At 39.5% G+C, this 27838-nt stretch overlaps 1 protein-coding gene across 1 annotated transcript in view; it reads left to right on the forward strand.

Annotated features, from left to right (window-relative positions):
• WIF1 (WNT inhibitory factor 1) overlaps positions 1 to 24435 on the forward strand; it is a 67837-nt gene extending 43402 nt beyond the window's left edge. The window contains exons 4-10 of the mRNA XM_032347150.1: positions 7706 to 7846; positions 8744 to 8839; positions 9835 to 9930; positions 13798 to 13893; positions 19863 to 19958; positions 20471 to 20566; positions 23571 to 24435. Coding sequence (XP_032203041.1) covers positions 7706 to 7846; positions 8744 to 8839; positions 9835 to 9930; positions 13798 to 13893; positions 19863 to 19958; positions 20471 to 20566; positions 23571 to 23692 — 743 coding nt within the window. The 3' untranslated portion in view covers positions 23693 to 24435. The remainder of the gene's footprint in view (positions 1 to 7705; positions 7847 to 8743; positions 8840 to 9834; positions 9931 to 13797; positions 13894 to 19862; positions 19959 to 20470; positions 20567 to 23570) is intronic.
• Positions 24436 to 27838: the final 3403 nt, after the last annotated feature.

Here is a 27838-nt window from a genome sequence, read left to right on the forward strand (position 1 = left end):
TTAACATATCAGAGCTAATCTACCTTCTCTGCTGAGAAAACACAGTATAGGGTATTTGTTTAGAGATGTTCAGCATGTAGTGCTCGCTTCAGCAGCACATATACCAAAAAATTGGAGATGTTCAGCATGTAAAACAGCAGCTCAGGCCTTCTCCAATTTGAGTTCTGGGAGGGAGTCAAGGCCAGAATTACCACCCCATTGTACAAATTAGAAAACTAAGCCTTCTGAGGCTTCACTGACTTCCCAAAGTCATATATGAGTAATAAGCAGTGAAGCTGAGACCAGGTTTCATGACTTTCAGAGAAGTACAGAGATCACTTATGTTAACATGGTCAAATACATGTGTGTTTCTTTCTCATCTAGAAATATAAATTTTTCCATAGTTGTGATAATAGAATATATATTTGATTTTGCACTATAGTTGGGTTTTTTTTTTTTGTTTTGGGCTTTTAACACTTCAACAAAAGCATTTTCCAGTGTCATTTTAGATTTTTCCAAAAGTTGTTTTTGATGTCCTTATTATCCATTTTATGAACATACTCATAATTAGTTTACTCGTTCCCTCATTGTGTGTTACTTGGACTGTTTTCAGGGTTTTCATACTAGGAATATCACAATAAACATCGTTTTTAAAGTAATAGATGGTCAGTGAGTAGAAGGCTCATTATTCATCATGACTGCCAGCACAGAGCCCAACACAGAACAGGACTTCATAAAATACTTACTGGATTAATGTTTGTATCAAAGTCTTAGAGCTCATCTCATTATTTTATTAAAGTAGATTCTTAGAAATAAAATTATTGTGTCAAAGGACATGAACTATGAGCATTTCCAAAGGCTTTTAGAAAAAATGCCAAAATGCCAAATTACTTTCCACAAAGGTTGTGCCCATTTGTACCCTGGCTAGCAGTGTGGGAGAGGGCCTAGCTCACCGTAACATCATCAACGTGGGTTATTAATCATGGGAACTCTTTTGCTGACTTAGAAAGTGGAAAGAGGTTTCTTAGTGTTCTTTTTTTTTTTTTAAAGAATTTATTTATTTATTTGACAGAGAGAGATCACAAGTAGGCAGAGAGGCAGGCAGAGAGAGAGAGGAGGAAGCAGGCTCCCTGCTGAGCAGAGAGCCCGATGCGGGGCTCGATCCCAGGATCCTGGGATCATGACCTGAGCCGAAGGCAGTGGCTTAACCCACTGAGCCACCCAGGCACCCCTCTTAGTGTTCTTTTAATTTGATTTTTTTTGTTCCAACCGAGGTAGAAGACATTTTCCTGTATCTATATAATGTAAAATATCAGTTAGCCATGCTTATTTTTATATTGAAAATATAAAATAATTTATTGACTTGTAATAAATTATATATTTTATATTATTACATATTATTATTTTTATATTACTGTTTATACTTTCTGGTATATTTTTCAGTTTATTATTTTTTTGAAGGCAGGGATATGCAGAGTCTAAGTCCTTATGTGATCAAAACTATCTTTCCGTTTGTCATTTTTTCCTGACTACTTTTTAAAAAAAATTTATTTATTTGACAGAGAGAGATCACAAGTAGGCAGAGAGAGAGGAGGAAGCAGGCTCCCCGCTGAGCAGAGAGCCCGACTGGGGAGGGGGCCCTCCATCCCACACTGGGATCATGACCTGAGCCAAAGGCCCAGGCTTAACCCACTGAGTTACCCAGGCACTCCATTCCTGACTACTTTTATGCTTAGAAATTAATTCTTCTTCAGAGAGCAATTATGTGATAATTATGTAATAACTAGAACATGCTTCTAGCATTTTATCAAATTTATTTTGACAACAGTAGGAGGTTGGGCTCTCATCTGAATTATTTTCCTGAGTATTCAGCTTTTCCTGTATAAGAGGTTGAATTGATTCAAGATATACCTTTTATTTCACATTAAGTTCTTCCATACATAGACTTTTATAGTTTACTATTTGTTCTAATACTGTAATATTTTTAGTTTTATAAAATTTTTAAATAACTGATACCATAACCCTGTCCTTTCTAAAAAAAAATTAGTCTTATTCTTCCAGAGGAATGTTAGAATAACTTTGATGTCTAATGAAAATGTCAATAAGCACTCCTATAAATCTATGCAATAATTAAGAAATCAGATAGTCTTGTAAAGTCCATTTTCAGGTTTTGGTTATCTACTACTGCCTGTGGATCTTTATTTTTACATCCCAGAACAGAAAGAGCTGGGGACTAAATAAGCAGAGTTTTTTCAGTTTCTTGGCATAGGTCCCCATGTGGGTGCAGACAGCAAGAGTGTGAATTTGGGTTTCCCTTGGGTCATCCCTGGGCTGCAGGGATGACGCAAGAGTCAGCCCTTCCAGAGTATTTGCTTCCAATCCTGATGGGTTTGGGGTTCTAGAAAGGTCCTATGAAGGAATGAGGCCTTGGATTCTGGAGATAAACTCACCTGAGATTTATAGCCCCAAGGCTATGGATGCCCCTTGCAGATCCATGAGCATCACTGATCTACACAGAGGGCATTGCTACTGCAATCACATACTGCTACATTACGGAGACAAGAACATTCTTGGAGTGTGGCCATTACTCAGTCTCATGCCATGTCACACAGTGTTTTTTTGTAGTCGAAGATAATTTTCTCGATCATATTTTTTGCTCTTTCTTTTTAGATGCATCAGGAGTAAAACAAATACATAATAGATCTCTCAATTTCCATTTTATATTCTTGAGTTTTTCCTTTGCTGTTTTCTGGTTATTTAAGGAAAGCAAGTTCATTGTAGCCCATTAAATAATTAAATCAATTATACAGTTACACCTGCTGAACTTCCAATAAATCTTGCATCTTTGAGTTTCCAATTTAATGCTTGTAACCTAAATCTTCCCAGCCTTATTCACCTTAGTTAAAAAAAAAAAAAGCTTACTGAAATTCTATTTCTTCAGATACTGAAACAATCCAATTTTGAATATATGATGTGCCAATATTTTAACACACCATACCGAGATAAAATTTCAATTTCTAATCATCTAGAATCTTAATAAATCACAAAATTTAGGGGGAAATGACTGATGTTTTGGACAAGGTAGGAATAAAAAGAGTAAGCTTTCTGGGCTGAGGTGACTTGCTCATGTGCGTGTGCAGCGCGCGCGTGCGCATACACACACACACACACACACACACACACACACACACTGCATATATGGCCCCCCCACCCCCCTACCCCAGAACATAGGGTTTTGAAGGCAGATGTGGGATTTGTTTGCAGAAATGTAGGTGCAAGAAGTTTATGGGAATTTTAGCTCATTGCAGGGCAGTTATTCATTAGTCTTATTAGCTCAGTCCCCACAGTAGGAGCAGTAAGGGTACCTTGAATTATTAAAAAGTAACCAAATCAGTGTGTCTTTGGCCCTAAACATACAGGTAGTATTCATTATTCTACTGGTCTGTTTTATACCCTCACGCTGCTAAGTCGTTCTTTCATCCCCCCAGACTCCTCGATGCCTAAACATTGCACGAACAAGAACATTCTTGATCTTTAACAGTTACAAAGGGCCTGCCTTCTGGCATCTGAAGAAAATAAAAACAGGAAATACAAACTGCAGGCTGCTTCAGTAAAACTGGAGAACAAAAAACAGTTTCCATTAAGCCAAGGCTTTACCTCTTTGAACACAGCTTCTGTCATACCATGAACCCAAGACAGCCGGCTTCTTTCTCAACCAAAGATTTCAGGAATTCCACGTCTAGACATTTTTCAGTAGGTGCTAATGCTGCAGGGAACCCACACCTCAGCAGGGAGGGTGCTCAGTATTGGCTGAGAGAACGAATGGCAGTGAGCACAGCTTGCGGGAACCGATGAGTATATGACGGTCGTCCAGCGATTTGTAGTCACGTGGTGCCGCGCATGCGCTCTCGCTCTCGTCCTGTCCTTCCTCAGGGCAGTGGCTCTCGTGCCTGGAGACCCTCCTCTCTGTGTGGAAGAGGAATACATTGGCTGTTTACGAGTCAGTTTGTTGCAGTCAGCTTCACATCCGTGTGCGCTTGAATGCCACGTGAGTTACGTTCAATCTGCTTCCGTTTTTCTGAGTTGTTTTAATTTACCTCAGCTTCAGTTATACAATTGAGACTGTCCTGGAATTCACGACATCTGGACTAATTTCATCTGGCTCTCGGTGAAAGCGGCCCTCTCCTCAGTTGCTTATTGTTGCAAAAACACAACGTAACTATCACGTGTCTGTTATTCCCTGAAAGTGGGGCGACTGTGCTTTTTCTTCGAGATCTTTTTCTTTGTGTGTGTGTTTTTCGGCATGCACACTGTTCATGTCTTACTCTCTGTATCCCCCACCCCTCCGGTCTATGGGGAATTTGTCTACTTAATGGGGATGTGTGCTGGTGTGTGGGTGTGTCTCCCACAAGGTTTGTCTTTGTGTCTGTCAATGCCTAGTCTGTGACGGACGATAGGTTAGGTGCTGAAATGACAAAAAAGAACAAGGTATGGTCTTTGCTGTTGAAAATCTCATCCTTAGCGAAGGATACAGAATCATAATTAAATCATTATAAGAAATCATGTATAGAGTATTGGTGAAATACATAAGTGAAATGATTTAGGCAGGGGGTGTTAGGGTAGACTACAGAGAAAGTGACAGAAATGTTTCATTTTGATCTTGAAAGATGAGTAGGAGGACACTGGACAGAAACGAAGAGAAAGAATATTCCAAGCAGCAGGGTGGGTGTGCAGTCAGGACAGTGCGGCCATATACCACGTGCTGAGGAACAGAAAGAAATCTAGTTTGGGTAGAGCACAAGTTGCACAAAAGTCAATTACAACTAAAAGTCAGGTGTGGGTTTTTTTTTTGTTGTGTTTTTATTTGAGGGGGGAGTGGCACAGGGAGAGGGAAAGACAATCTCAAGCAAACTCCCTGCTAAGCAAAGAACCCAGTGTTGGGCCTGATCTCACAACCCCAAGACCATGACCCAAGCTGAAATCAAGAGTCAGCACTCAACTGATTGAGCCACCCAGGCACCTCAGGTGTTTTGTTGTTTTTTTTTTTTTTAAGCATATTTTTTGGAAACATTTTAAAAACTGTAATTATAATTTGTATTACTTGAATAGTCTTATAAATAAAATTTATAAGCAGAAAGGAGGACAGGTAGAATTTACATACACACACAAAAAAAATAATAAAATTTCTATTTCAAGTTTTAAAGCGGAAAAATAAGCAAATGTAATTAGTGTTATTTACATATCTTTTATTAATTTCTACTTTTATTTTAAAAGTTAATTCATTGAAACTCATAAACTATGTGCCTCCTAACTTTTAAACTTTATTTCCTAGTTCCTTTCAAATCATTCTGTATTGAGATTCAGACCATAATTATGCTGACATACCTCTTGTTTCTAAAGAAATAGGTATTTGTTGGTAAAACTTTTCCACCTGGGCTGAGGGAAATTGTGATGTTTTCATTTTTAATTGAAGTTGAATTTGCTAAGTTGTGATTATAAATATGTAAGGAAAATGAGCACAGTTTTAAACCTAGATTGTTAGATCTTTAAAAGATGAAGAAGGAAAATATTTCATATGAATATTAATATGAATTGAACATAATTTTAGATTAGTACAGTAACTCTTAGAGATAGCTTACCTATGGTTTACTAAGAAAATAATGATGCTACATCTTTAGTTATCTGCCAAGATTGTCTAAAGTTTTTCATTCAAAAATATAAAAGACTTTTCTTTTGCATTTGACAGAATTAGGCATAAATATGCTATATGAGTGAATGCTTTGATAAATTATTTTTGTTTTTGTTTTAGAGAGGGAGAGAGAGAGAGAGGGAAAGGTAAAAGAGTGGGGCAGAGGGAGAGGGACGGAGAGAATCTTAAGCAGGCTTTATACCGAGTGCAGAGCCAGACATGGGGCTTGATCCCACAATCCTGAGACCATGACTTAAGCAGAAACCAAGAGCTGGATGCTCAACCGACTATGACACCCATGCGCCCCACGAAGTGCCTTTTTTAAAGAATTAAGTGGGCTGTGAAGTCCAGGCTAAGTAAGGTCCAGAAAAATAGATGCACCTGGAAAACAATAGTACGAAAATTTTATAACTGAACCAAGTGAAAATGCATTGGAAGAGAAATTTGTCAACTCTTACTTCTTTTTGAAATGGAAATCCCTACAATGGATTTTTGTGTTTTGTAAATTGGCATTTTTGTGTCTAAGATTTCATTAAAGCAAGGCTTTCAGCAGGGACAATTTTACTTTGAAACTTCAGGCACAATTTTGGTTTTCTCTCTCTTTTTATTTCTGTTAAAATGTATTTCCTTTTTACTGTTTAATTGATTAGTTGCAATGCTTGGATCTCAAGATTCAGGAGAACTGGAAAGACCTATTATTTTGAGAATGGCACAGTAATAAACACTGACAATGTCAAAGCTTTGAGAGGGGTTTTTGGTTGTTAAGCGCATTGAAAAGATTGTATGACCAGCTTGCGTGCAACACCTTATGGAAGAGCAAACCAATTTCTAAATCATTCCTTCTTATGAGCTTAGGGGAAAGGTTTATGGAAACTCTAAAGGGAAAGGATTTTTCTTGGCTTGGTATGACTTCCCCAAGCTTGGTAAGAATAACCTGCTATATACAAACAAAATGAAGCAAAATTTCAAATATCTACTTATTAGCAAAATTTCTTCCTATTTATAAGAAAGAACTAGAGCCTATTGGATCAGTTAGATCAGTATTCCCCAGTGGATATGTTATGATAATCTGGTGGATTTTAGAAATTTACGTAATCGAGGACTCAGTTGGCTAGGCATCTTGACTCTTGATCTCAGCTCAGGTCTTGAGCTCAGGTCCACATGAACATGGAGCCTACTTTAAAAAACAGAAGAAGAATAAATTTACATAATCTCTCTCTTAGCCAATGACTTGATCCATTTTCCACCCACTGACTTGTGGGCATTCCAGAGTTGGTGGCCTCCTTGCTCTCCCAGTACACCATCATCATTAGTTGTCACTCTTTGCTAAGTCAACATCGACATACCCCGAGTGATCATTACACTCACACACACATAAAAATAGCTTGTTTTTAGGAACCTAAACGGTTAGATATAAGCTTATTTTATTATACCAAACTCCCTTCTAGATCCCTAAGATATGAACACTCCTTAATAGTAACAAATAGCTGAGAAAATATTAGCTTCACAAACTCATTCCAACAAATAGAGTTGTAGAATATTTCCAAAGAAAATATTGTGTCACTTTCAGGCACACAAAGTAAAAATAAACTAGTGTCTATGGGTCTTTATTTAATAGATTCTGGAATACTGTTTTTTAGCTGTTTTTGGATTATATGGAGGCTGGTGAAGGTACCCACAAGGTTTCTTTCCCTAATTAATCAATCTGTGTTGCCTATTTGCACCTTTAATTTTTAAAGAAAATCTTTTTTTTTTTTCAAGATAGTACAAGCCCAGACTAGGAAAAATATATCCCAGATTCCATATTAGCAGAGCACAAACTAATGAGTCATTCATTCTTTCTCCACCCAGCATGATATGTAAGTTCTGTGGAAAACACCCATATGGTCAAAATACAGTCTCTACTCTGGTGGAGATATAAGACTATCAAAAAATGCAATGTGACCATTTTTGCTTTGCTTTGTCTCTCTTACCAAGATTTCTATGCAACTGGAATCAACTAGATAAACTCTTTCTCTATACTTGCTTTTTCCTTAGTTGTTCAAGTTGGTTTCCCATGTCTTGGAAAACAAGATGGAGTGGCAGCATTTGAAGTGAATGTGATTGTAATGAATTCTGAAGGCAACACCATCCTGCAGACGCCTCAAAATGCTATCTTCTTTAAAACATGTCAACAAGGTAATCAGTAATCCCCATCAAGAGAAGGCTCAGAAGGCTTTTGGGTGTGATATGGGTAAAAAGATAGATAATAGACAGATAATTTTTTGGTATAATTATAACCACACCAATGTGTAGAGGGGCTGGTTACTGCAGAGTCCAGTATGGTATTAAGAGCTTTTCTCTGCTATGACATCACTCACAATTTTAACTACCAATACCCCTTCAAAAGCCATCTCTTCTACCTCTCTCCTTCCCCTCCTCCAACACAATCTTTGGGAGTCCCCAACTTCATAGCAAGGTTGCCAGGCATTACCAGCAACTACCACCTGTTAAGGCAATACCACTCACACCCCCACCACAAGCTTGGTGCTGCCGACCTCCCAGAGAACAGGGTACCACCGTCACAACAACAATGTCTGCCAGGCAAAGGCATCTCACCCTGATGCCCATTTAAGCATGAAGGCCTAGATTTCTTCCCCACATCTTGATGCAAGGTTTTCCAGCACAGAATTTAAGCTCTAGAGGCCTTCAGTGCTCTAAAGATGAACCAAAAGGCCATTCCACCCTCTGAAAGTAAACGTTGTGGGCCATATCATTTATTTCAGTGTGAATTTAAGAAAGTCCAGTAGATTGATAGGTGGGGGTGAAGGCAGAATAAAGCTTGCTTTGCCTTCTTCCTTGAGCCCCCCTACTGCTGGAAGTAGATTTGAGAGATGCAAAATCTGGCTTTGTTGAGGATTTAGTGAAGCACAAGAGGTACAGAGAGAGAATATAGGTAGAACTTACCAGTATTCAGTAAATTAGGATAATCAGGGCACTGCAGGTAAAGGTCACCGCTAACCTCTTCATGCTTGCTGTAATTCACCCAACACAATTTCAGAGGTGTCCATATAACCATGTTTCTCTTTGGTGAAGCTGAATGCCCAGGAGGGTGCCGAAATGGAGGTTTTTGCAATGAAAGACGCATCTGCCAGTGTCCTGATGGATTCTATGGCCCTCACTGTGAGAAAGGTAAAGAACGGAGAGAGCCAGCTACCCTCCCTTGCTTCCTAATGAAACTGATGTCACACAAGAGCCCCACATCAGCTTTCTTAACACAGTCTTTGAAATTATTTTGCTGGTCCTACCATAAAGTTGGTAAAATCTTAAAGAGCCGCAGAAGAGCAGTTGGAGAGTACTTCTAAGAGTGGTTTTCTGTTAAATCCAATATATGGTGACGGGACAGAGAATGTTAGCACAATGCCTGCATTCTTCATGGCCACGACCCATCCCCATCCCTAATTCACTATTATACACACTATGCCTTGGCATAATCTTATGAAAGTTTTGAAGTTTTTCTCCTCCACTTAAATTGGATTTTAAAAGCTAATTGTTATGATTGATTTGACAGTAGCTACTCCAATTCAAAGTAACTTGATTCACAACTAAGTCTACACCTGAGTTATGTAGTTACTATGAGGCCAAAAAAAAAAAAGGTAAAAATTATTTATATTGTAAGTATATCTATCTCAGTGAAATTACTATTATATGAAAGAGTTAAGAGGAAAATGTGGACTAAACACAGAATGCTTAAATACCAACAGTTTATTTGATGAGAGTAAAACTAAGACATAAGAATTTTTCCCATTTGCCTATATTTTGGAATTAGAAGATGTAGGAAATAGGGCACAGAAAAATATTTAAAATGTTAAGAAACCCACGTCTTAATCAAAGTAATGATTCTAGGCAAATTTTCATCATCCACTGAAATGGAACAATTCCAAAATTCTCATCTATGAAATTAGTTTAAAAACACCTCATTAAAAAAAACAACCTCATTTACAATTCATAAATAATAAAAGCATAAAAGCACACCTGTATCTCTAAAGACCTTAGAGTCAACCACAAAGATCAAAAAATGTAGAGCTATTCTATTATCGATGTTTCCGAAATGGTCCTTCCCCAAAACCCTACTTGGCCTTAATCAGAGCACTCTCTCTCTCTCTTTCTCTCTCTCTTTCTCTCAGCCCTTTGCACACCACGGTGTATGAATGGCGGGCTTTGTGTCACTCCTGGGTTCTGCATCTGCCCACCTGGTTTCTATGGAGTCAATTGTGATAAAGGTAACAATTTCTTTCTAAGAACAAGGTTCTTTTTACCTTATAAATGTTTAGTTAAAAGAAGTATATTTGATATACCATCACTCTCCATAATAGCTCTATTAATAGGGTGTAAAACTTCGTTGGTTGCTATAATAACTTTAACCCCAAATTTTGGTGTAGTTCAACACACTAGAAGTTTGCTTGTACTCACAGAATGCTCCAGTGCAGGAATCCCTACAGTGAGTGGGGCTGCCCTCCATGCTATGATTCGAGGATCCTGGCACCTTCCACCTAGAGATCTGGAACTTTCAGGAACCAGTCAGTGAGCAGAGAAGAAGATTGGAGTAGACACTGATTTAAAAAAAAAAAAAAAAAAATCCCAAGAAGTGATTTCCAAAACTTCCACACCTATTCTGTTCCATGGAGAGGAATGTGCCTCATGGTCCTACCTAGGTGACTGTCCCAGGTGCAGACTGGGCAGCTGTCTCCCACTGACAACTTGACAGGAGGGGAGCATGGAGTTTTGTGCACCACGTGGGGTTTGGGTATGTCTTCATTCTGCTTTATGGGTGAGCTTCTAAGACTGAAATGAAACAACCTGCTCCACCTTACCCGACCGACTGCCAATTCAATGATCTGCTCGCAGAGGACAGCCAGGAGAGATGGTCTTCCGCCTTCCTGTGACGCAACACTGTCACCAGGCTTACTCTCAGAAAGTGGGTTCAAACTTGGCTCTAAAATATTGAACGGTCCATAGGCTTTACAAGATACCAATTTGTTTTGCCTGATTCACATCTTTCATGGGGGTAAAAACTTAAATAATATCATGCAAAGTGTATTTATTTATTGACATTATCCTTGTGTCAAAAACTCTCATTGTGTGAGTAGAGCCTTGTTTTTTTAAAATAAATACATGCTATGAAATGAAAAGCTATGTTAGTTTTGAGAAGTGTCTCTTCAGTGATCATGCAGTCAACACCAATTAAGATTGAAATGAACCACTTTTTTAAAAAGAAGGAAGAGCTACTGGAAGAATCCCTCAGCATGAGTCAGAGAATAATTCACAGGGGTCTGCTCTTCCATGATACATAAAGTACTTCACAACTTTTTCTGATTTTACACTCAACAGCCTTTTGAGATATGTAAAGTTGTATCTGCTTCATTCTCAGAGAAGCGAAATGAAGTTTACAGAACTCCAGTAGCTTGGCCCAAACTCACACCCTCTGGGGTACTGTGTTGTTATTCAGGCTACCTGTTGGGGCTCCCATTCCTCCTCAAGTGACTCTGCATCTGGGCTGATGACTTTATCTCCCCGTGGGTCACACTTTTCCCGTCTCTAAACTTTTTTTTTTTTTTAAGATTTTTATTTATTTGAGAGAGAGAGACAGAGCACGAATGGAGGGAGAGGGAGAAGCAGACTCCCTGCTGAGCAGGGAGCTCAATGCAGGGCTCCATCCTGGGACCCTGGGATCATGACCTGAGCCACCTAGGTGCCCCTCTGATCTCTAGATTAGGAATTAAGCCACTGCCCCTGGCTCCCCAGCCCCAAGCTGGGGAGATAATCTTTGTGACCATCTCTACCATTTATTTTTAAGTGATATAAAACTAGAGTATTGGATTTAACTTAAGTTTGGATTCATAAAGGTTAAGCACTAAGGACAAGATAAGAAGAGCCAGTGAGTAAAAAAGTTTCTTTTTATTTGTCAAAATTTATTTGTCAAAATTTAGCACTCAACATCTCCGCTCTTCCAAAATTGGGCAATTCGTAACGTAGAATTAAGCTCAGATTATCACAAAACTTGTTAGGAAACAGCAAATCCCTCAGAGGTTTGGCTGAAGAACTCAGGTATGAAGAGGTTCAAAGAGATTGTTTGTGAGGGCTGCTTACTGAGATGTGACCGTCATTGGTGTCGTCTGAACAATGGAGTGCCAACTGCAATGTTTTTCTAATGCTATGGAGTCACAAACACTGTGTGGTCACTGTTGAAGGAAAATATGTGGATTTCAGTATGTTTTACACTTTGTAATATTTTACATTTCAGATGAAAACTTTTCCCTACTTCTTAGACTCCAGTAACTTTTTATTATTATTCTTTTGGAAAGTCTGTTGAAATTCCACTTGGTCTCATTGGAGATCTGGGAATATTAAAAAATAATGGCTTTTATTACCTCAACCAAAAGATGCATTTATCATCCAGGAGGGAGTATAGAGCTTCTGAAAAATGGCTTAATTACTGGCACAGAACTAGAGCTGAGCATAAGATATTTGAAGCAACATTAAAGATTAACTTTTGGTGGCTCTTGGGACTTCTGTTGCCAGCTTTAGGAAATGAAAAGTTAAGCCCTAGCTCGGCATGCCCTCAGCCCCAGTGAAAGTTACCTGGTGCCTCTGTGTATTTTCCTAGTCCAGAATCATTGCACAACAGAAATGTAGAGAAGCTTGTAAAGAATTGTACCAATACTAAGAGCATGGCCACATTCTTTAAATAGCTTTGTCATCATTCTGAGACTTACAGTTCAGCTCCCAGGTTCATCCCATTCTATTCTTTAGAAGGGGTAGTGCCCAGAAGGCTCTGGCCAAGCAGACCCTGATCCTGATGTTTTCTTGTCTCTTCTTCATTCCCCAGGAGACACAGAGACAGGTGGGGAGACAGAATCACACTTGCCAGAACAACTGTCCTGCCGTAACAATACTAGGAGCAGTTAGCAAGGAGGAAGCCCAAAGAGCTGGTTCTCCTAAATCCTTAATTCTATACCCAAATGCTGCTGTTCCCTTCTGCATTGGGAGGCTGTGTTTGCCAAAGCAAGTACAGCATTGCCTTAAGAGGGCAGATCCTTGTGGTTTAAACAAAAAGCTCTATCATTTAAGAAGCACGATACTTGCAGAACATGCAGGTTGGACTGCTTTTCCACAAAGAAAGCATACATATAAATTTTGGATCTCCTCTCTGATTTTCCTACTGGAAGCTTACTTCAGCATTTGTTCATCTGTAGCCAACTTTGGCCCATTTTATATAGAACAAGAACAAATAGGCCCTATAACTGGAATTGCTGAGAATCCAAGCTCTCATTTTCATCTCTTTTCTAGGAGCCAACCCGTCTATTTTTAGATACTTACTCTACCCTTGTCCCCATTTTTGTCCTCCCTTTATTTTAGGTGTAAGCAGTGAAATTCCAGAAGTTGACACAAAGACAGGGTTTAGGATGAATTACAAACAGTATGATTATTGCCTGGAAAATCTAGTTAATTGGACCACCACAATAATCTGTCCAAGTAGCTGCTGCACACTCCCGTTCCTGTGGGATCTGAGGAGGATTGACAGTCTGTCCTTTCCCAAACACCGGGACTCCTTCCTCCAAATGTCATAAAAGTCTATTTTTTTAAATCCCTATTACATAAGATGAATCTCTGTTCTCGTTCTGGGGAAAAAAAAAAAAAAAGTTGCTTTCTCCTTTGCCAGCTCCTAGTATTTATGGCCTTTCTCCCTTTTATCTATTCTAAAATAAGTCTTCTCCTTTTTACTCTTCTTTTAACGTCAAAAATATTTTAGGGTGTTTATAGTGTTCCTTTCTTAAGGGCATAGTTACAAGAAAATAAAAACATAACTTTTTTTATACATCTTGCCTTTTTTTTTCCTCTAAAATAGAAGCCTCCAGGGAGAGAATAGTATATAATATATGTGCTATTCTATTATGTTGTTGAAATCTGTCAATGATCAAGCAGTTGGTTACAATTTTTGCATTTGCCAAGTGGCTTACTTGATTAAGTAAATGGGCAGGAGGCAGATGTCTCAGAAATATCACCTCACTTTAAGTGAAGTTGGATTTTTTTTTTTTAAGGTTTAACCTACTCTCTAATGCAATTACCCATGTTATCCATTCTAATAGCAAACTGCTCAACCACCTGCTTTAACGGAGGGACCTGTTTCTACCCTGGAAAGTGTATTTGCCCTCCAGGACTAGAGGGAGAACAGTGTGAAATAAGTGAGTATTGACTTTCTGCATTCTCTTTGTTTCTGGGGGGTGGAGGGGAGCCTCAGTACTCCACCTAACCCCATCATTTTTTCAGTGAGGAAACTGAAGCCCAGAGACAATGAATAGCTTACCCAAGGTCTCAGGTCAGTGGTTTCTTTTCACTAGATATACCATCTTCATTTTTCCTAAAGGTGGGGCAGTGGGCGCCAGATGACTCTGAGCTCACACTCTGACTCAGTCATATCTGGGTTTGTATTATTTGGCATGTTGTGTTGTTTCTTATTAGTGAGTTTGTCCCCTTCTCATTGTGCAGAGCCCCTCGCTTCAGCCTAGAAATGTAGACCAGAGTTTTGGGACAGGTGGATTTTTTACCTACCTGCAGGCATAGAATTTCTTCCCTAAATTAGAGCCAGTAACCCATCTAAGAGGAAAGGATAGATTCAAGGAAAGGGGAGAAAGGGTGCACAACAATTAAAAAAAAATAGAACAAACTAGCAGCACACAGTACAAAAATGAACCACACAGATGTTAAGTAAAGGGAAAAGTGCATACTGCACGATTCTATTTTTATGAAGTTGAAGAACAGGCAAAATTAATGGATGATAGTAGAAAACAGGTTGGTTGTTGAGGGCACAGAGGAACTTTATGGGGTACGAAAAATGCTCTATATCTTGATTGATGAAGTGTCACATGAATGTTTATTTAGGTAAAAAAATAATTGAGCTGTGAACTTCAAATCAATGCAGTTAGGTCTTCATTGTGCCTTCATGATATTTTGGTCATGCTTCCATACAAAGAAAGAAAAACTTAAGGGTGGAATGTGGTAGATAGTCATTGTTTTCAGAATCAGGATATCAAACTGCTTATCCTGGCTCTGCCTCCTACCAGCCATGTAACCCTCAGCAGATCGCTGAATCTTCCTATTAAACTCAGCAATGAGTCAACCGCATCCTAGATTGCTTTATGATCCAGAAAACGGATAACACCAGTGCTTCATTCAGGAAGGAGAAAAAGAACATGAGCATATCTGCTAAGGGTGCCCTGTTGCTGCCTTTTTGAAAGTTCTGGAATATAGCATTTTCATTTCCAGCCATATTTTATCTGTAAAATACTGCTGTGTTTAGTACCACCATACTTTCTGAAGTGGGTTGCAGTGGGCTCAAAATTAAGTAATATTGACAACAATTTTATCTTTCAACCTCTAATTTATTTATACTTTAATAAGTAATAGATGAAGTAACCATTTTTGATAGAGTTCAAGTGAAATACCTCTGAAGTTTCCATAGCACATGTAATTAATTGTCAGGATATTGTTTCTGTTCTTATTAATTACCCTGATAAAGATATCTCTGAACTAATTCCCCTCAATTTTCTCCCCACACTTACTCTCAGACTTCACTTACTTAGCTAAATCATATTTATGAATCTTTGTTCTTGGATTCATTTCTCTACATGTAAGTATGTCCTTGGGTTTACAACTTTCCATTGGCAGAGACAATGATTTCTATTCCTTTTTTCCCTTACTACACCAAAAATGAGCCTTTGAAGGCTCCTGATTATCCCTATCACAAGTTATTCTCAAATCCCTCTAGGAAATGTCTTGTTTCTATTACAAGAACCACAGTACTAAGAAAATACGGAAATGGATCTTGAGTTGAAAAGTGCCTCTAGTATAGTAGAGACAAAAAATTGAATTATGAATTCTTATTTTAAAATTGAGATGTAATTCACATACCAAAATTTCACCATTTTAAAATATACAATTCAGTATATATTCATGAAGAACAGTACCATTTCTGTCTCATTCCAGAACATGGCATTAGACATGTGAAAGGATGTCAGAAGACACCCTGTACCCATGAGCAGGCACTCCCTATTCCCCTTTCCCCAAAGTACTAGAAACTACTAGTCTACATTCTATCTCTTCAGATTTGCCTATTCTGAACATTTCATATAAATAGAATCATATAACATTTTCCCTTTGTGTCTGACTTCTTTCACTTAGCATGATGTTTTTGAGATTTATCCATGTTGTGGCATGTATGATTACTTCCTTTTAATTGCTGAATAATATTCCATTGTGTAGATATACAAACAATCTTTTGTTTATCCATTCATCAGTTTACAGACATTTGGTTGTTTCCACATTGGGGTGATTGTGAATAAAGCTGCTGTGAACATTCATGTACAAGTTTTTGTGTGGATATATGTTTTCAGTTCTCTCGGGTATATTCCTAGGGGTGGAATTGCTAGGCCACATGTGAACTCCATGTTCAATTTTATGAGGAACTGCCAAACTGTTTTCCAAAGCCACTGTACTATTTTACATTCCTACCAGCAATGTATGAAGGTTCCAGTTTCTCCACATCCTTGCCAATACTTGTTATTGTCTATTTTTTTCATGAGGTATATATTCTGATGTTACTTATATTTTCATTTCCCCTGGCATCTATTAGGACTGATACCTTCTCAAACTTCAGTTTGACTTAATTTAAGAACTCTTGCCAGTTAACAAATAACATCAAGGTTAGAAATACCTGGAAGTAGGGAGTATACATTTATCCCATTACTTAAGGTTCATAGCTAGCTATCCCAAGGATCTTCAGTGAACTTTCAGTTAAAAAGTTTACATGGGTTATTTATGCTGTATTATAAATGAAGTTTTAAAATAACAAAATGAGTTCTTATTTTTACAAAAGTCCTCTCTAACGTAGTGAAAAGAAGGGGAACATGCATCCCAATGTTCATAGCAGCAGTGTCCACAAGAGCCAAACTATGGGAGGAGTTGAGATGCCCTTCAACAGATGACTGGATAAACATGTGGTTCATCTATACCATGGAATATTACTGGAGGGGATTATGCTAAGTGAAATAAGTCAAGCAGAGAAAGACAATTAACATATGGTTTCAGTCATATGGGGGACATAAGAATAGTATGGAGGACCACAGGGGAAGGGAGGGAAAAATGAAGGGGAAGAAATCAGAGAAGGAGACAAACCGTGAGAGACCCTGGAATTCAGGAAACAAACTGAGGGTTACAGAAGGGAGGAGGGTGGGGTGATGGGGTAGCCTGCTGAAGAGTATTAAGGAAGGCACCTATTGTGATGTGCAGTGGGTGTTATACACAACTAATAAATTGTTGAACACTACATGAAAAACTAATGATGTACTATATGTTGGCTCACTGAATATAATTTAAAAAAATAAAAAATAAAATGAAATCTATGGGACTAAAAAAAATAGTCCTCCGTATAAAATACTTTTTATAAAAAAATTTAGAATACCGAATAAAACAATTAAAAATCACCTATAATCCTAAGACCCAGAGATGATAGTTGTTGGCACTGTTATAAATCATTTTTTTTGTTATAAATCATTTTTGTTGGTTTTCTATGTGAAGCAGAGTCACACATTTAAGTTATCCTACAATCCAATGGGCAGAGGAAGTTTAATGTCCTTATTTTGTCAATCCCTAACTCATTGTTCTCCCCGGACCCCCCCACTCACTGGTTATAGTAAAATGCTAACATATAAACTTAGTAAAATTTGTTTGTCTTCAGGCAATGTTTAGTCTGTTCTGGGTAAAAATGTGTAATCTTTCAAGTTGGCTTACTTTTCCACTGTCCAATGGATAAAATTTATTGTGAAATATTTTCAGGAAAAGAGAGTCAACATTAAAGACACTTAGAGGATTCTGATTTTTAAAGTCACACCTTCATGAGGCTTTGGCTCCATAAGATTTGATTTGGAATGGCCTTGGGACAGTCGCCTGTAGTCACATTTCTGCTGTGTGATAACCAAGAGAGAATGTCCTTATTCCTGGCAGTGGTGAACCCAAACACTCTCACTTCCCTCTGATAAAGAAAACAAAAAGGCCCATGGAAGCAATGAAAAGGTTCTCTCTACCAGTCATTCTCTGTGATATCCCTGGCTACCAAGTTGACCTCTCATTGAATGTGGGGAAATTGGTGTCACCAAGTATTTCACAATAAGTACTATCTTTTCTGGCATAGGGTTATTGTCCCGCATCTTGTTGACTTGAAAAACCCAAGTGCATGGCAGAATACTGTGAGAGGATCCAATTTGGTATATATGGTGAGGTCAGATATTTCATTGATACAAATGGAAATTGAGTTAGGCATTCCTTTGCTTTAGGTAAGACTTGGGATCTTGACCAAATAGTAAATGTTATTCTAGCATTGTCTTAGCAAAAAGGACACTTTTGAATATTTAATAATCAGTGAAAAGGTAGTATTCTATTATTAAGGTCATTTGATGCCTGTTTCTAGAACATCCCTGCATCAGAAAAACTTAAAGGTATAATGGCATTCCAGGTTTTTGAGAGACTCTAACATCTCAATATTATGTCTCTATTGTCTGCACAATGGCTAAATGTTGCTTTGCTGAATTTATACATTGGAGAAGGTCCTTTTGAATAAGTGAAAAGAGAAGTAAAGTGTTTCAGCAAAATAATTTGCATATGGAATTTATGTTTATCAAACATAGCGCTTGCTCGTAAAACATAGGGTAGCTCACTTCATTTGAAGGCTCTTTTGACCATAAAAAGAAGAGCTTAGAGAATAAAAGTATGTTTTATGATAAAGATTTCATTTCTTCCCCTTATGTATTGAGACCTTTGTAATGAGTATCCTGCTGGAATGTAAAAAAAAAAGAAAAAGAACAACAATAAAAAAAAAAAAATCCAAATCCCTTCACTCCCAAAACCTAATGGGTATTTGCTCTCTCTGGAATGCCATCATGCTAGTCACGGGATGTAGTCAGCTCTGGGTGACCCACCCTTTTTCTTCTACTTCTTCAAATCACCCAGCCTTGAATGGCAAATTCTAGATTGCAGAGGGAGAATAAATAGCTTCTGGAATAAAAGACTATCATTTTTTCATTTTTACATCTAAGGCTCTACTGCAGCTCTAAAATCCTGTAGCCCAAAGAGCTGTGAAAACATTAGCAATTCTCATTTGGCACCGACATAAAAGAAAGAATGATGTATTTTGAGGCCCTAAGACATTCTAGAAAAAAAAGCATTGGTGTGGTATGGGGCCTCTTTGGTGCCCTACTTCATATCTCCTCTCAGCCCGCTTTTCACTCCAGTCACTGCTGTGCAAACCTGTTTTGGGTGGCATAACCTCATGGTACCCCATCTTAGTTGCTCCACACTTCTTCTGCTTTCTACCCAGAGACTCTTATGAGTCTTACAAAATCAGTCAGCACTCACATAGGGGCATACTGGAGGTGTGAGGAAGTCATTCCATAGGGTGACCCTCAACCAGTGGAAGACAGGTGCCAATGAACAAATGTTCCCCTCTCTCTTCTTAAGAGTGACTTGAAGGTGCAGTGTCCACGGCCTCTCAGAAGAATCGCACAGGATAGAGCCTGGTTGCCTATAGTGATGACCAACCCACACACACACTTTTGTGTTGGCTTTCCTTCCTTCCATTCTTTCCTCTCCCTGTCCCCCCATTCTGGTTTCCTAGGATCACTTTAACAAAGAAACTCTCTGCATGCAAGCCCTGCTCTCTGGAGAATCCTCGGCTAGGAAAGATACCGCTGGGCACAGGTGTAGGTCTGCTTTTAGAAAGAGTGGCATTCAAAGTCAGAACTCAGAGAGAAGATCACTTGGCGGTTTATTCACATCTTAACCTGTACTGTATCTTAAATTACAAGTGTTTGCGAAACAGAATTTTATTCTGCTTACCAAAAAAGTTATATACACATAGCATGTGGGCAACACATTTATCGTAACAGATATCCATTAGAAATCACAAGTGAAAATACTAACCCGTTTGTTCTAAGAATGAAACTCCAATGGTATCAAAGCCAGAGCAGGTCTGAAATAAATGGGAATCGGTGCCATCTAAAAGTATTTATCCTCTCAAAGCCCTGCAATTCCCTTGAAAAACGTGAATATCTCTGAATGAAGCACTGAGTTCCTGGCTTATCTGCATCCTTCTCTGTTTCAGGCAAATGCCCGCAGCCCTGTCGAAATGGAGGTAAATGCATTGGTAAAAGCAAATGTAAGTGCTCCAAAGGTTACCAAGGAGACCTCTGTTCCAAGCGTAAGTACCCAGAATCAGTAAGTACCACAGAATCAGCTCGAGCTCGGGGATCTCCTCCTACACAACTTCTGGGCCTCTTGCATGTTGCCTAAGCATCACCATGAACCTGTCTCAAGGACATCTATGTTCCCTTTCTCTAGAACAAAGACACTGTATGAAATCCATGCATGTGAAAACACGGACACATTCACACATGAGCAACTCAGCTTTTTAACTATTGGGGGTTTTCTTAAGGAAAATGAGCTTCCATTCCAACAGTTTCCGAGTCCTACTGAGCATCTTTTGTGACTCAGAAGCATCAAGCTTAGTTTACCATCTCTCTCAGGCCTTTTTTCAAAAAGTCCCAAACTGACTTAGAGCTTGAGATTGGCTTAGAAAAATCAACAACAACAACAAAACAACAAAAGGGGATGAAGCCCAAACTAATACATTCTAAAGAACTGCAGGAAAGGCAACTAATTCTGTTGAACAGTGAAAGCTCAGGAAACACTTTCTATCTCCTCCGGTTCTAGCGGTCTGTGAGCCTGGCTGCGGTACCCACGGAACCTGTCATGAGCCCAGCAAGTGCCAATGTCAGGAAGGCTGGCACGGAAGACACTGCAATAAAAGTGAGTGGGAAGTGTCTGGAGAGTGCACCTCGAGCCTATCTTGGCTCCCGCAGCTGATAGATGACCCGTAACTCAGCCCTGCTTCCCATGTTTGCCTCCTGTCCCCAGGGCTCGTCCCTGGCCCCCTCAACTCTCTAACCCTTTGAGCCTAAGTTTTAGAGTCTAAGGGCAATGCAGCTGTGCAAATTATCACCACATTTGTAAAATAGCTCCACTTTTCTAAGTTAAATCAGTAATTCAGGTTGATTTGGTAATACAGTGTGGTAACTATGAAAGAGATAACAAGTATGAGAGTCTAAACCAAATATATAGATCTATTTGGCTCTGATTTTATCTTTAAGATCTACCCATGAGCGTATAAAACATGAAGACTTTTGCTCTTAAAGATTACTAAATGTTATTGGTTGTGATATGTTTCAAATAAGTTCTTTTGAGGCAGAAAAACAAAAGAAAGAAAAAAGAAGGAAAGAAAGGAAAGGTCTAGGGAGTATGGAGTTGTGTATTTTAAAATTTACTGACTACCAAAAATGAGCTAGCTGTAGAGATGATAAACCACTGGTCTGTTTTCGGCACAAAATGAAACTGATTCAATTCAACCATTTCATTTTGATTGAGATCTTCTCTGTTCCAAGCAAGAATCCAGGCACTGGAGACCTGTCAGTGAGACGACAGAAAATGCCCCACCTGGTGGGGCTAGCGTTCCGTCTCCTAAGCTTGGGCCCACAGTCCACCTTGCCTTTGAAGGAAGGCAGGCTTCAGTCATCCAATAACCTTCAAACGCTGAAGTTCACCTTGTGCCTATCACAGTCAGTTTCCAAAATAATGGACACAAATTGCACAGATCACCTTCACAGCAGATATTTTTCTAGAGCCACGGTTTCCAAAGGGTGGTCTATGCAGCCCAGGGAGTATGGAAGTTATCAGCTAGGTGGATGGAAAAGACAGGTTTGACAATAGTTTTATATTTTTTGTTATTTTATTATATTTATATATAAGTTTATATATAAATATATATCTCAATCTCAAAGCTCTAATTTTTGTGTGTATTTTATAATGTTCACATTATATTATTATGGTGTATATCTAATTCATTTATATGTAGGTATACATGCTTTTTTGTTTGTTGGTTTTAAGGCAAGTTGGTGTCTGGTCTGTGCTACACTAAGCCATTGACTTGAGTCTTGTCACATGCTACGTTGACTGGATGGTAGATTGAATTGGCTTCAGGTGGGTGTAGCTTAACCAGAAGTTCGGCTCTTCTGGAAAATAGTTCTTTCCACAGGTAGTAATGGCTAAATGTATCCCTACAGGGACACACTTGGGAGAAGCTTTTTTTGGACTAAAAGAACTGCAGAAAACTAACCATTTCAAGAGATACTTGGGGAAAGAGTAAACCAAATTTTTTATGCCACCCTTAACTCAGGATGCAAGTAACTTTTGAGACATCCTCCAGCCTAGGGATGGGCTGAGGTCACACTATACATCCCAGACATCAGTTGCAAAGCTCCTCTAGGACCCACATTTGGGACCTGGTGACCAAGAGTGATGGCAAGAGAGTAGTTCCTGCTGATAAACCAGTCACATCACCAAAAAGAAGGCAAGTCAGGGGCCCTTGAGTAGCATCGATGAGCAATTCGGACTGGACTGCCAGCCCCCATGCACCCCCACTGCTCGACCTGCTGCTGAGAGTTTTGTCATCGATGTACCCTCAGCTCACGGCATTGCCTCAAGATGATGCCCCAGCGCCTGATTAAAATGCAAATGTGGTGTCCAGGAGAGGCCACCCAGCCATTTTGTACATGAGCTTAGAGAATCAGGCGGAAAGAAAGAGATTTATTTTGACCACGGGGAGGTGACAAGGAAGGTCGGAGGCATGGAGTGCTGGAGAGAACAGACTCCCAGAGAGGTGACACTTTGGGAGGTCTCAGGCACCCAGACGTGTTAGTGGGGAGGAGGACATTGGAGACAGACTTCCCGGCTGAGGCTCACCCTCGCCAGCAGGGAGGTTCGGACTTCATGGGTGGCGGGGAGAACAGCAGGGTAAGGATTTACTCCAGCGCATTGTTGGCTCATGTTCTGGCTGTTCCTTGAGCTACCAGCCTACATACTGATAATTCAGAGAAACACATTCGGGAACAAAGTATTCTGTTCTCAGTAGTTACTTAATGGCATGCTTGCATTTAAAAACCACAGGGAACAAATGGAATGCCAAACTCGACTTTAATGCACAGGAAGATGGAGGCAGATTTTTAAAAATGTGATTGCCCCCTTGGATCCCTTTTAGGAAATCAGGAGAAAGGAGTCAGTGCCTCAAGCACCTCTAGAAATTGGCAAGTAGGAGAAAGGGAGGTCTGAAGCTATGGAACTTAGTATTACTGTCCACTTACAACTAAGCTGGAAATGGATAGATGCCCACCATGACTGAAACTGACAAATCCCCTTGGATAAGGAGTCTGTTCAAATCATAACCCTTCTCTAAAAGGCAGGGTGGAGGTCCTTAGTTCTCACAAAATTCCCATTTTGTGTAAGTGCAGTCGCCACACTTGATTGTGCGATCACTATGAAGAGAAGAACAGTGGGGAGTGTTCCAGAACAATATAATCGAGGCTGGATTTGCAATTGCAGTGAAAATGATCAGATCCTCTGCAGGAACATCCCTGCTATGGGGACCTCAGTGCCAGATCCTTACCAGACCTTGGGTGGAGAAAATCCTTCATTCGACCCCATCCATCCAAACTTTGCATCAAGAGTTTCTGCATAGCCAAAATCTATAGGGAGTCAGAGCTTTGATGGAAGCCAGATTTGATGGCATTCCTAAAATAGGTTCCTTTTTTAGCAGAGACCTTGAACCTGTAACATCTCTTCATTCAGGTGGCTTTTTGTGGTGGCTGTGGTCTACTCTGGGTTGAAAAAGGAAAATGGATTTCATTTGAATGGTTAGTAATGAATCTGAAGAGCCTGTTTTTGTAGTTTCTTTTCTTTTAAGCTGTGAATAATTTTACAGGGTACGGAGCCCGCCTCATGCATGCCCTGAGGCCAGCAGGCACCCGGCTGGGGCAGCACACGCCTTCACTTAAAAAGGCTGAGGAGCGGCAGGATCCACCTGAATCCAATTACATCTGGTGAACTCCGACATCTGAAACGTTTTAAGTTACACTAAGTTCATAGCCTTTGTTAACCTTTCATGTGTTGAATGTTCAAATAATGTTCATTACAGTTAAGAATACTGGCCTGAATTTTATTAGCTTCATTATAAATCACTGAGCTGATATTTACTCTTCCTTTTAAGTTTTCTAAGTATGTCTGTAGCGGGATGGTATAGATTTCTTGTTTCAGTGCTTTGGGACAGATTAGATGTTATGTCAGTTGATCAGGTTAAAATTGTGTCTTTTCAGTTGTGTAGCTGGCGAATAATTTCCAAAATTACAATGTACTCATGGTGTCGAGGGCCTGGGGAACACTGGACATGGAACAGAAATGCATAAATCAAGGGTTTGGATGGAGCAGTTAACCGTGTTGAAGTTACAACATTTCTAATTTTACTGTCATGGGTTTAGACATTTGTCACATTTTTAAAGTTCCTCTTGTTCTTAAACTCTCAATACACCATATTTTGACCAAATTTTGACCTTACCATGATTCCAGAGAATTCAGTATTGAAAGAAAGAGAAAGAAAGAGAGAGAGAGAAAGAACATGGTGGCAGTGGCATTTAACAATATAATATATTGTAAACAAAATAAAATAGGGACTATAACGTATGGACTTTTGGCATTGGCTTGAAGCAATATAATATATTGTAAAAACACAGCTCTTACATAACGAACATTTTATACTGTTTGTATAAAATAAAGGTGCTGCTTTAGTTTTCTGAGGGTTGTATGGAGTGGTCTGTGCATGTGCAATCTTATGGAAATAAAGTCGGTGTCAATGAGTTGCAGTGAGTGGAAATAAAGTTGGTTACGAAGAAAACTCTGCAGAATCATAAAAAACAGAAGAGATTCTATTCTCTGACCCAGTCGGGCTCCCCAGGCCCACCTGTCCCTCCCAGGCCTCTCCCCCAGCTACACTCTGAGCCCTGCCGGAGACCTTCCCATGTTTGTCAGCTCTCATTTAGTTGGCATTGGTTTTTAGACGTTGTCTCTTCACTAGAATGTGTTAAATATCCCTTCAGAGGGAGACTTTCTAAGACTTTCTTATAGTGTCAGAATGTTGCAAATGACAAGAGCTACCATTTATGAAAAACTATTGGTTCCCAAGAACATGATAGCGTGTTATCTTACAATCAGTTGAGGCAGGTATCATTTTGCCCTTTTATATATAAGAAAACTGAGGTAGGAAGATACATAGTAATTTATCCAAGATCACACTCGAGTGGGACAGGTTTGAATTCATGTCACCTGATTCTGGAGAATTCGCACAAGGTGGTTCCCCCTCCTTTTTTCTCAGCAAATGCAGTAGAACACAAAACTCCACAAATCCCAAGCAGGTACTGTCCAATATATTTTAGTCTCCTCATCCTGCCAAGGAAATGTGGACTTTATGTTATAGATAATCCAAAGCCTATATGTTCTTCTTTTGCTGGGCAGTGGCCTAACGACTTGTGTGGTCCAGGAATGTGACGTGTCATGGGAAGTGATCAAGGGAAAAGCTGGATGCAGAGTGAACATGTCTTTTCATGGTGCAGGGCCACGGCAGTCTTCCTCTTCTAACTAGCCAGAGCCTAGAGTCCCAGCTTCTGTTCACACAGACTTGGAGGAGCAGGCCAAGAGCCAAGGAGCTCACCATGGGAATCCCAGTATGAAAAACAACTGATTTAAGACTTTGAAGTAAAAATCCAGATGCTTGATAATGAGGGTTTAAGACGGTGACAGAAAGTTAAGTTTAGGGATAGGATGCTACTACTAATAGCTAATACTTATACAGTACTTAGTTTATTCCAAGCACTTTTTACCTCGTGGATGAGTAATAAAATGGCGGGAAGTTAGATTGAAGGCAGTGTGACAAACCACGATAGTCTACATGGGTCATCTCCAAACCATTCTGACTCCTAACCAATCATATTTCATTAGAAATTTCTGAGCACATACTCCTACATGTGACTATTATTTATTTACATATTTAACTGGTATGCTTTTAAAAAACCAGATATGTTGAAGAGATAAAAATATAAGTAGAAGCTCTAACATTTTCTCCATTTATCCAGAAGATAGTTTTATGCACACCCGGGGGTACACACCCATAGGAGAACTCGGGCTAAGAGGAGCGAGAGGAAGCTGAAATGGCTTTAGAATCAGAGTCTGCAGTTAAGAAGGATTTCAATCATAAGCAAGGGACTGGGTCACTGGGTGAATGCAGGGTTCTAGACAGGAATCCAAATGGTGATGTAAGTGACTAAGGAGGAAGAAGTATGGGCAGTGGTGAGGGTTTCCAGAGATGCTGAGTTTGGTACTGAATATATTGAGCTTAATGTGTCTTTGGGACATCTTGGTGGAAATGTCTGATAGGCACTAGAAGTACTGTTATTAGGATGTTAGTCTGATAATTTGTTGATTATTAGTTTTACTATAAGTGAATAGTATTAATTCTATATTGAATTACTTTTAATATAAATATACATAATGGCTTTATCTGGTAAAGTGCAATACAATTCACTTGTGTTTTATTGTGTCTTTATTTTGTTTTAAAGATTTTATTGACTTATTTGAAAGGGAGAGAGAGAGAATGCATGAGCAAGGGTTGGGAGGGCAGAGGGAGAGGGAGAAGGAGTCTCCCTCCAGAGTAGAGAGCCTGATGCAGTGGCTCCAAGCAGGGCCTGATCCCAGGCCCCTGACATCATGACCTAAGCTGAATGTAGACACTTAATGACTGAGCCACCCAGGTGCCCCTTTATTGTGTCTTTAGATCCTGTATAGTTAATACCATTTGCTGCTTTTCTGTGTCTATGTTTATTTGTACAACAGGGTATAGCCTTTAGTTTATTCATTTATTTATTTATTTGGCAAATTGATCTTCTTCCCCTGTGTGCATTATGAATCTTCATCCAAAATACGCCCTTTGGTTACTTTGTCAGGTTGTGTAGAATCACAACAAATACCAATGATATGGGATATGAAATAATTGCTGTTACTCTTCTGAAGTAACCACAAAAGAGAAGAAGGGAGAGGAAGAAGAAGAGAAAGAAGAGAAAGAGGAGGAGGGGTGCCTGGGTGGCTCAGTTGAGCCTCCAACTCTTGATTTCAGCTCAGGTCATGATCTCAGGGTCATGAGACTGAGCCCTGCATTGGACTCTGGGCTGAGCCTGGAGCCTGCTTGGGATTTTCTCTCCCTCTCCCTCCGCTCCTCCCCCCACCTCCCCTGAAAGAAGAGGAGAGTATTTATATAAAATACCTCTAAACAATACTTTAAAAGTTAAAAGAGTGAGGAGTTAAGGTGGTCTGAGAAGATGTATACAGTCTGGCAAGATAAAATTGGGCCCTGCTCCAGCCGCCTCCAGGAGGAAATTGGGGCTGGTTATGAGTCCCAAAACTGTAAACACAAAAACTAACTAGTTGCTCAGGATAAGTTAAACTGCATAAGACACTTATATTAGGGCTGGATTAAGATAGGAAGGTCTGTAGGAAAACTGCTTTAAAGCCGATAGTTTTTAAAATATCTCTTCCATATATGGGGTGCCTGGGTGGCTCAGTTGGTTAAGCAGCTGCCTTCAGCTCCGGTCATGATCCCAGGGTCCTGGGATCGAGCCCTGCTCAGTGGGGAACCTGCTTTTCCCTCTTCCACTCCCCTGCTTGTATTCCCTCTCTCATTGTCTCTCTCTCTGTCAAATATAAAAATAAAATTTAAAAAAAAAAAAGAAGATATCTTTTAAAAGAAAAACCTCTACCACATTTATTTACAAGGAGCTGCTTAAAGAGGTTTTAAAAAAAAAAAAAAGGGTTCCTGACAGGGTTCAACTTCTCATCCAGTATCCCAGGCAGTTTGTCTCCGGTCCTAAAATTCCATGCCCCACCCAGCAAACAAAACTCTCCAGTTCAATCCAGCCAAGATGCTCAGAGGAAGTTTACAGAGTGTACTGTTTACTTGATCATGCTCCTGGAAATTCTTAGCTCCTCCCCAAGTGGCTTCTCAAAGTATTCCCTGCAACCATATATAGTACCCCTCCTAAAAGAAACTTTGGTAACAAGATTTTTTTTCCCATCTCATTCCCTGTCCAGTGACCCTTAGGATGCAATTCTAGCTTGCTGGGCTTGGCATCACCCCCAGATGAGCTAGCC

The sequence above is a fragment of the Mustela erminea genome, chromosome 6, assembly GCF_009829155.1.
Source record: "Mustela erminea isolate mMusErm1 chromosome 6, mMusErm1.Pri, whole genome shotgun sequence".
Lineage (NCBI taxonomy): Eukaryota > Metazoa > Chordata > Mammalia > Carnivora > Mustelidae > Mustela > Mustela erminea.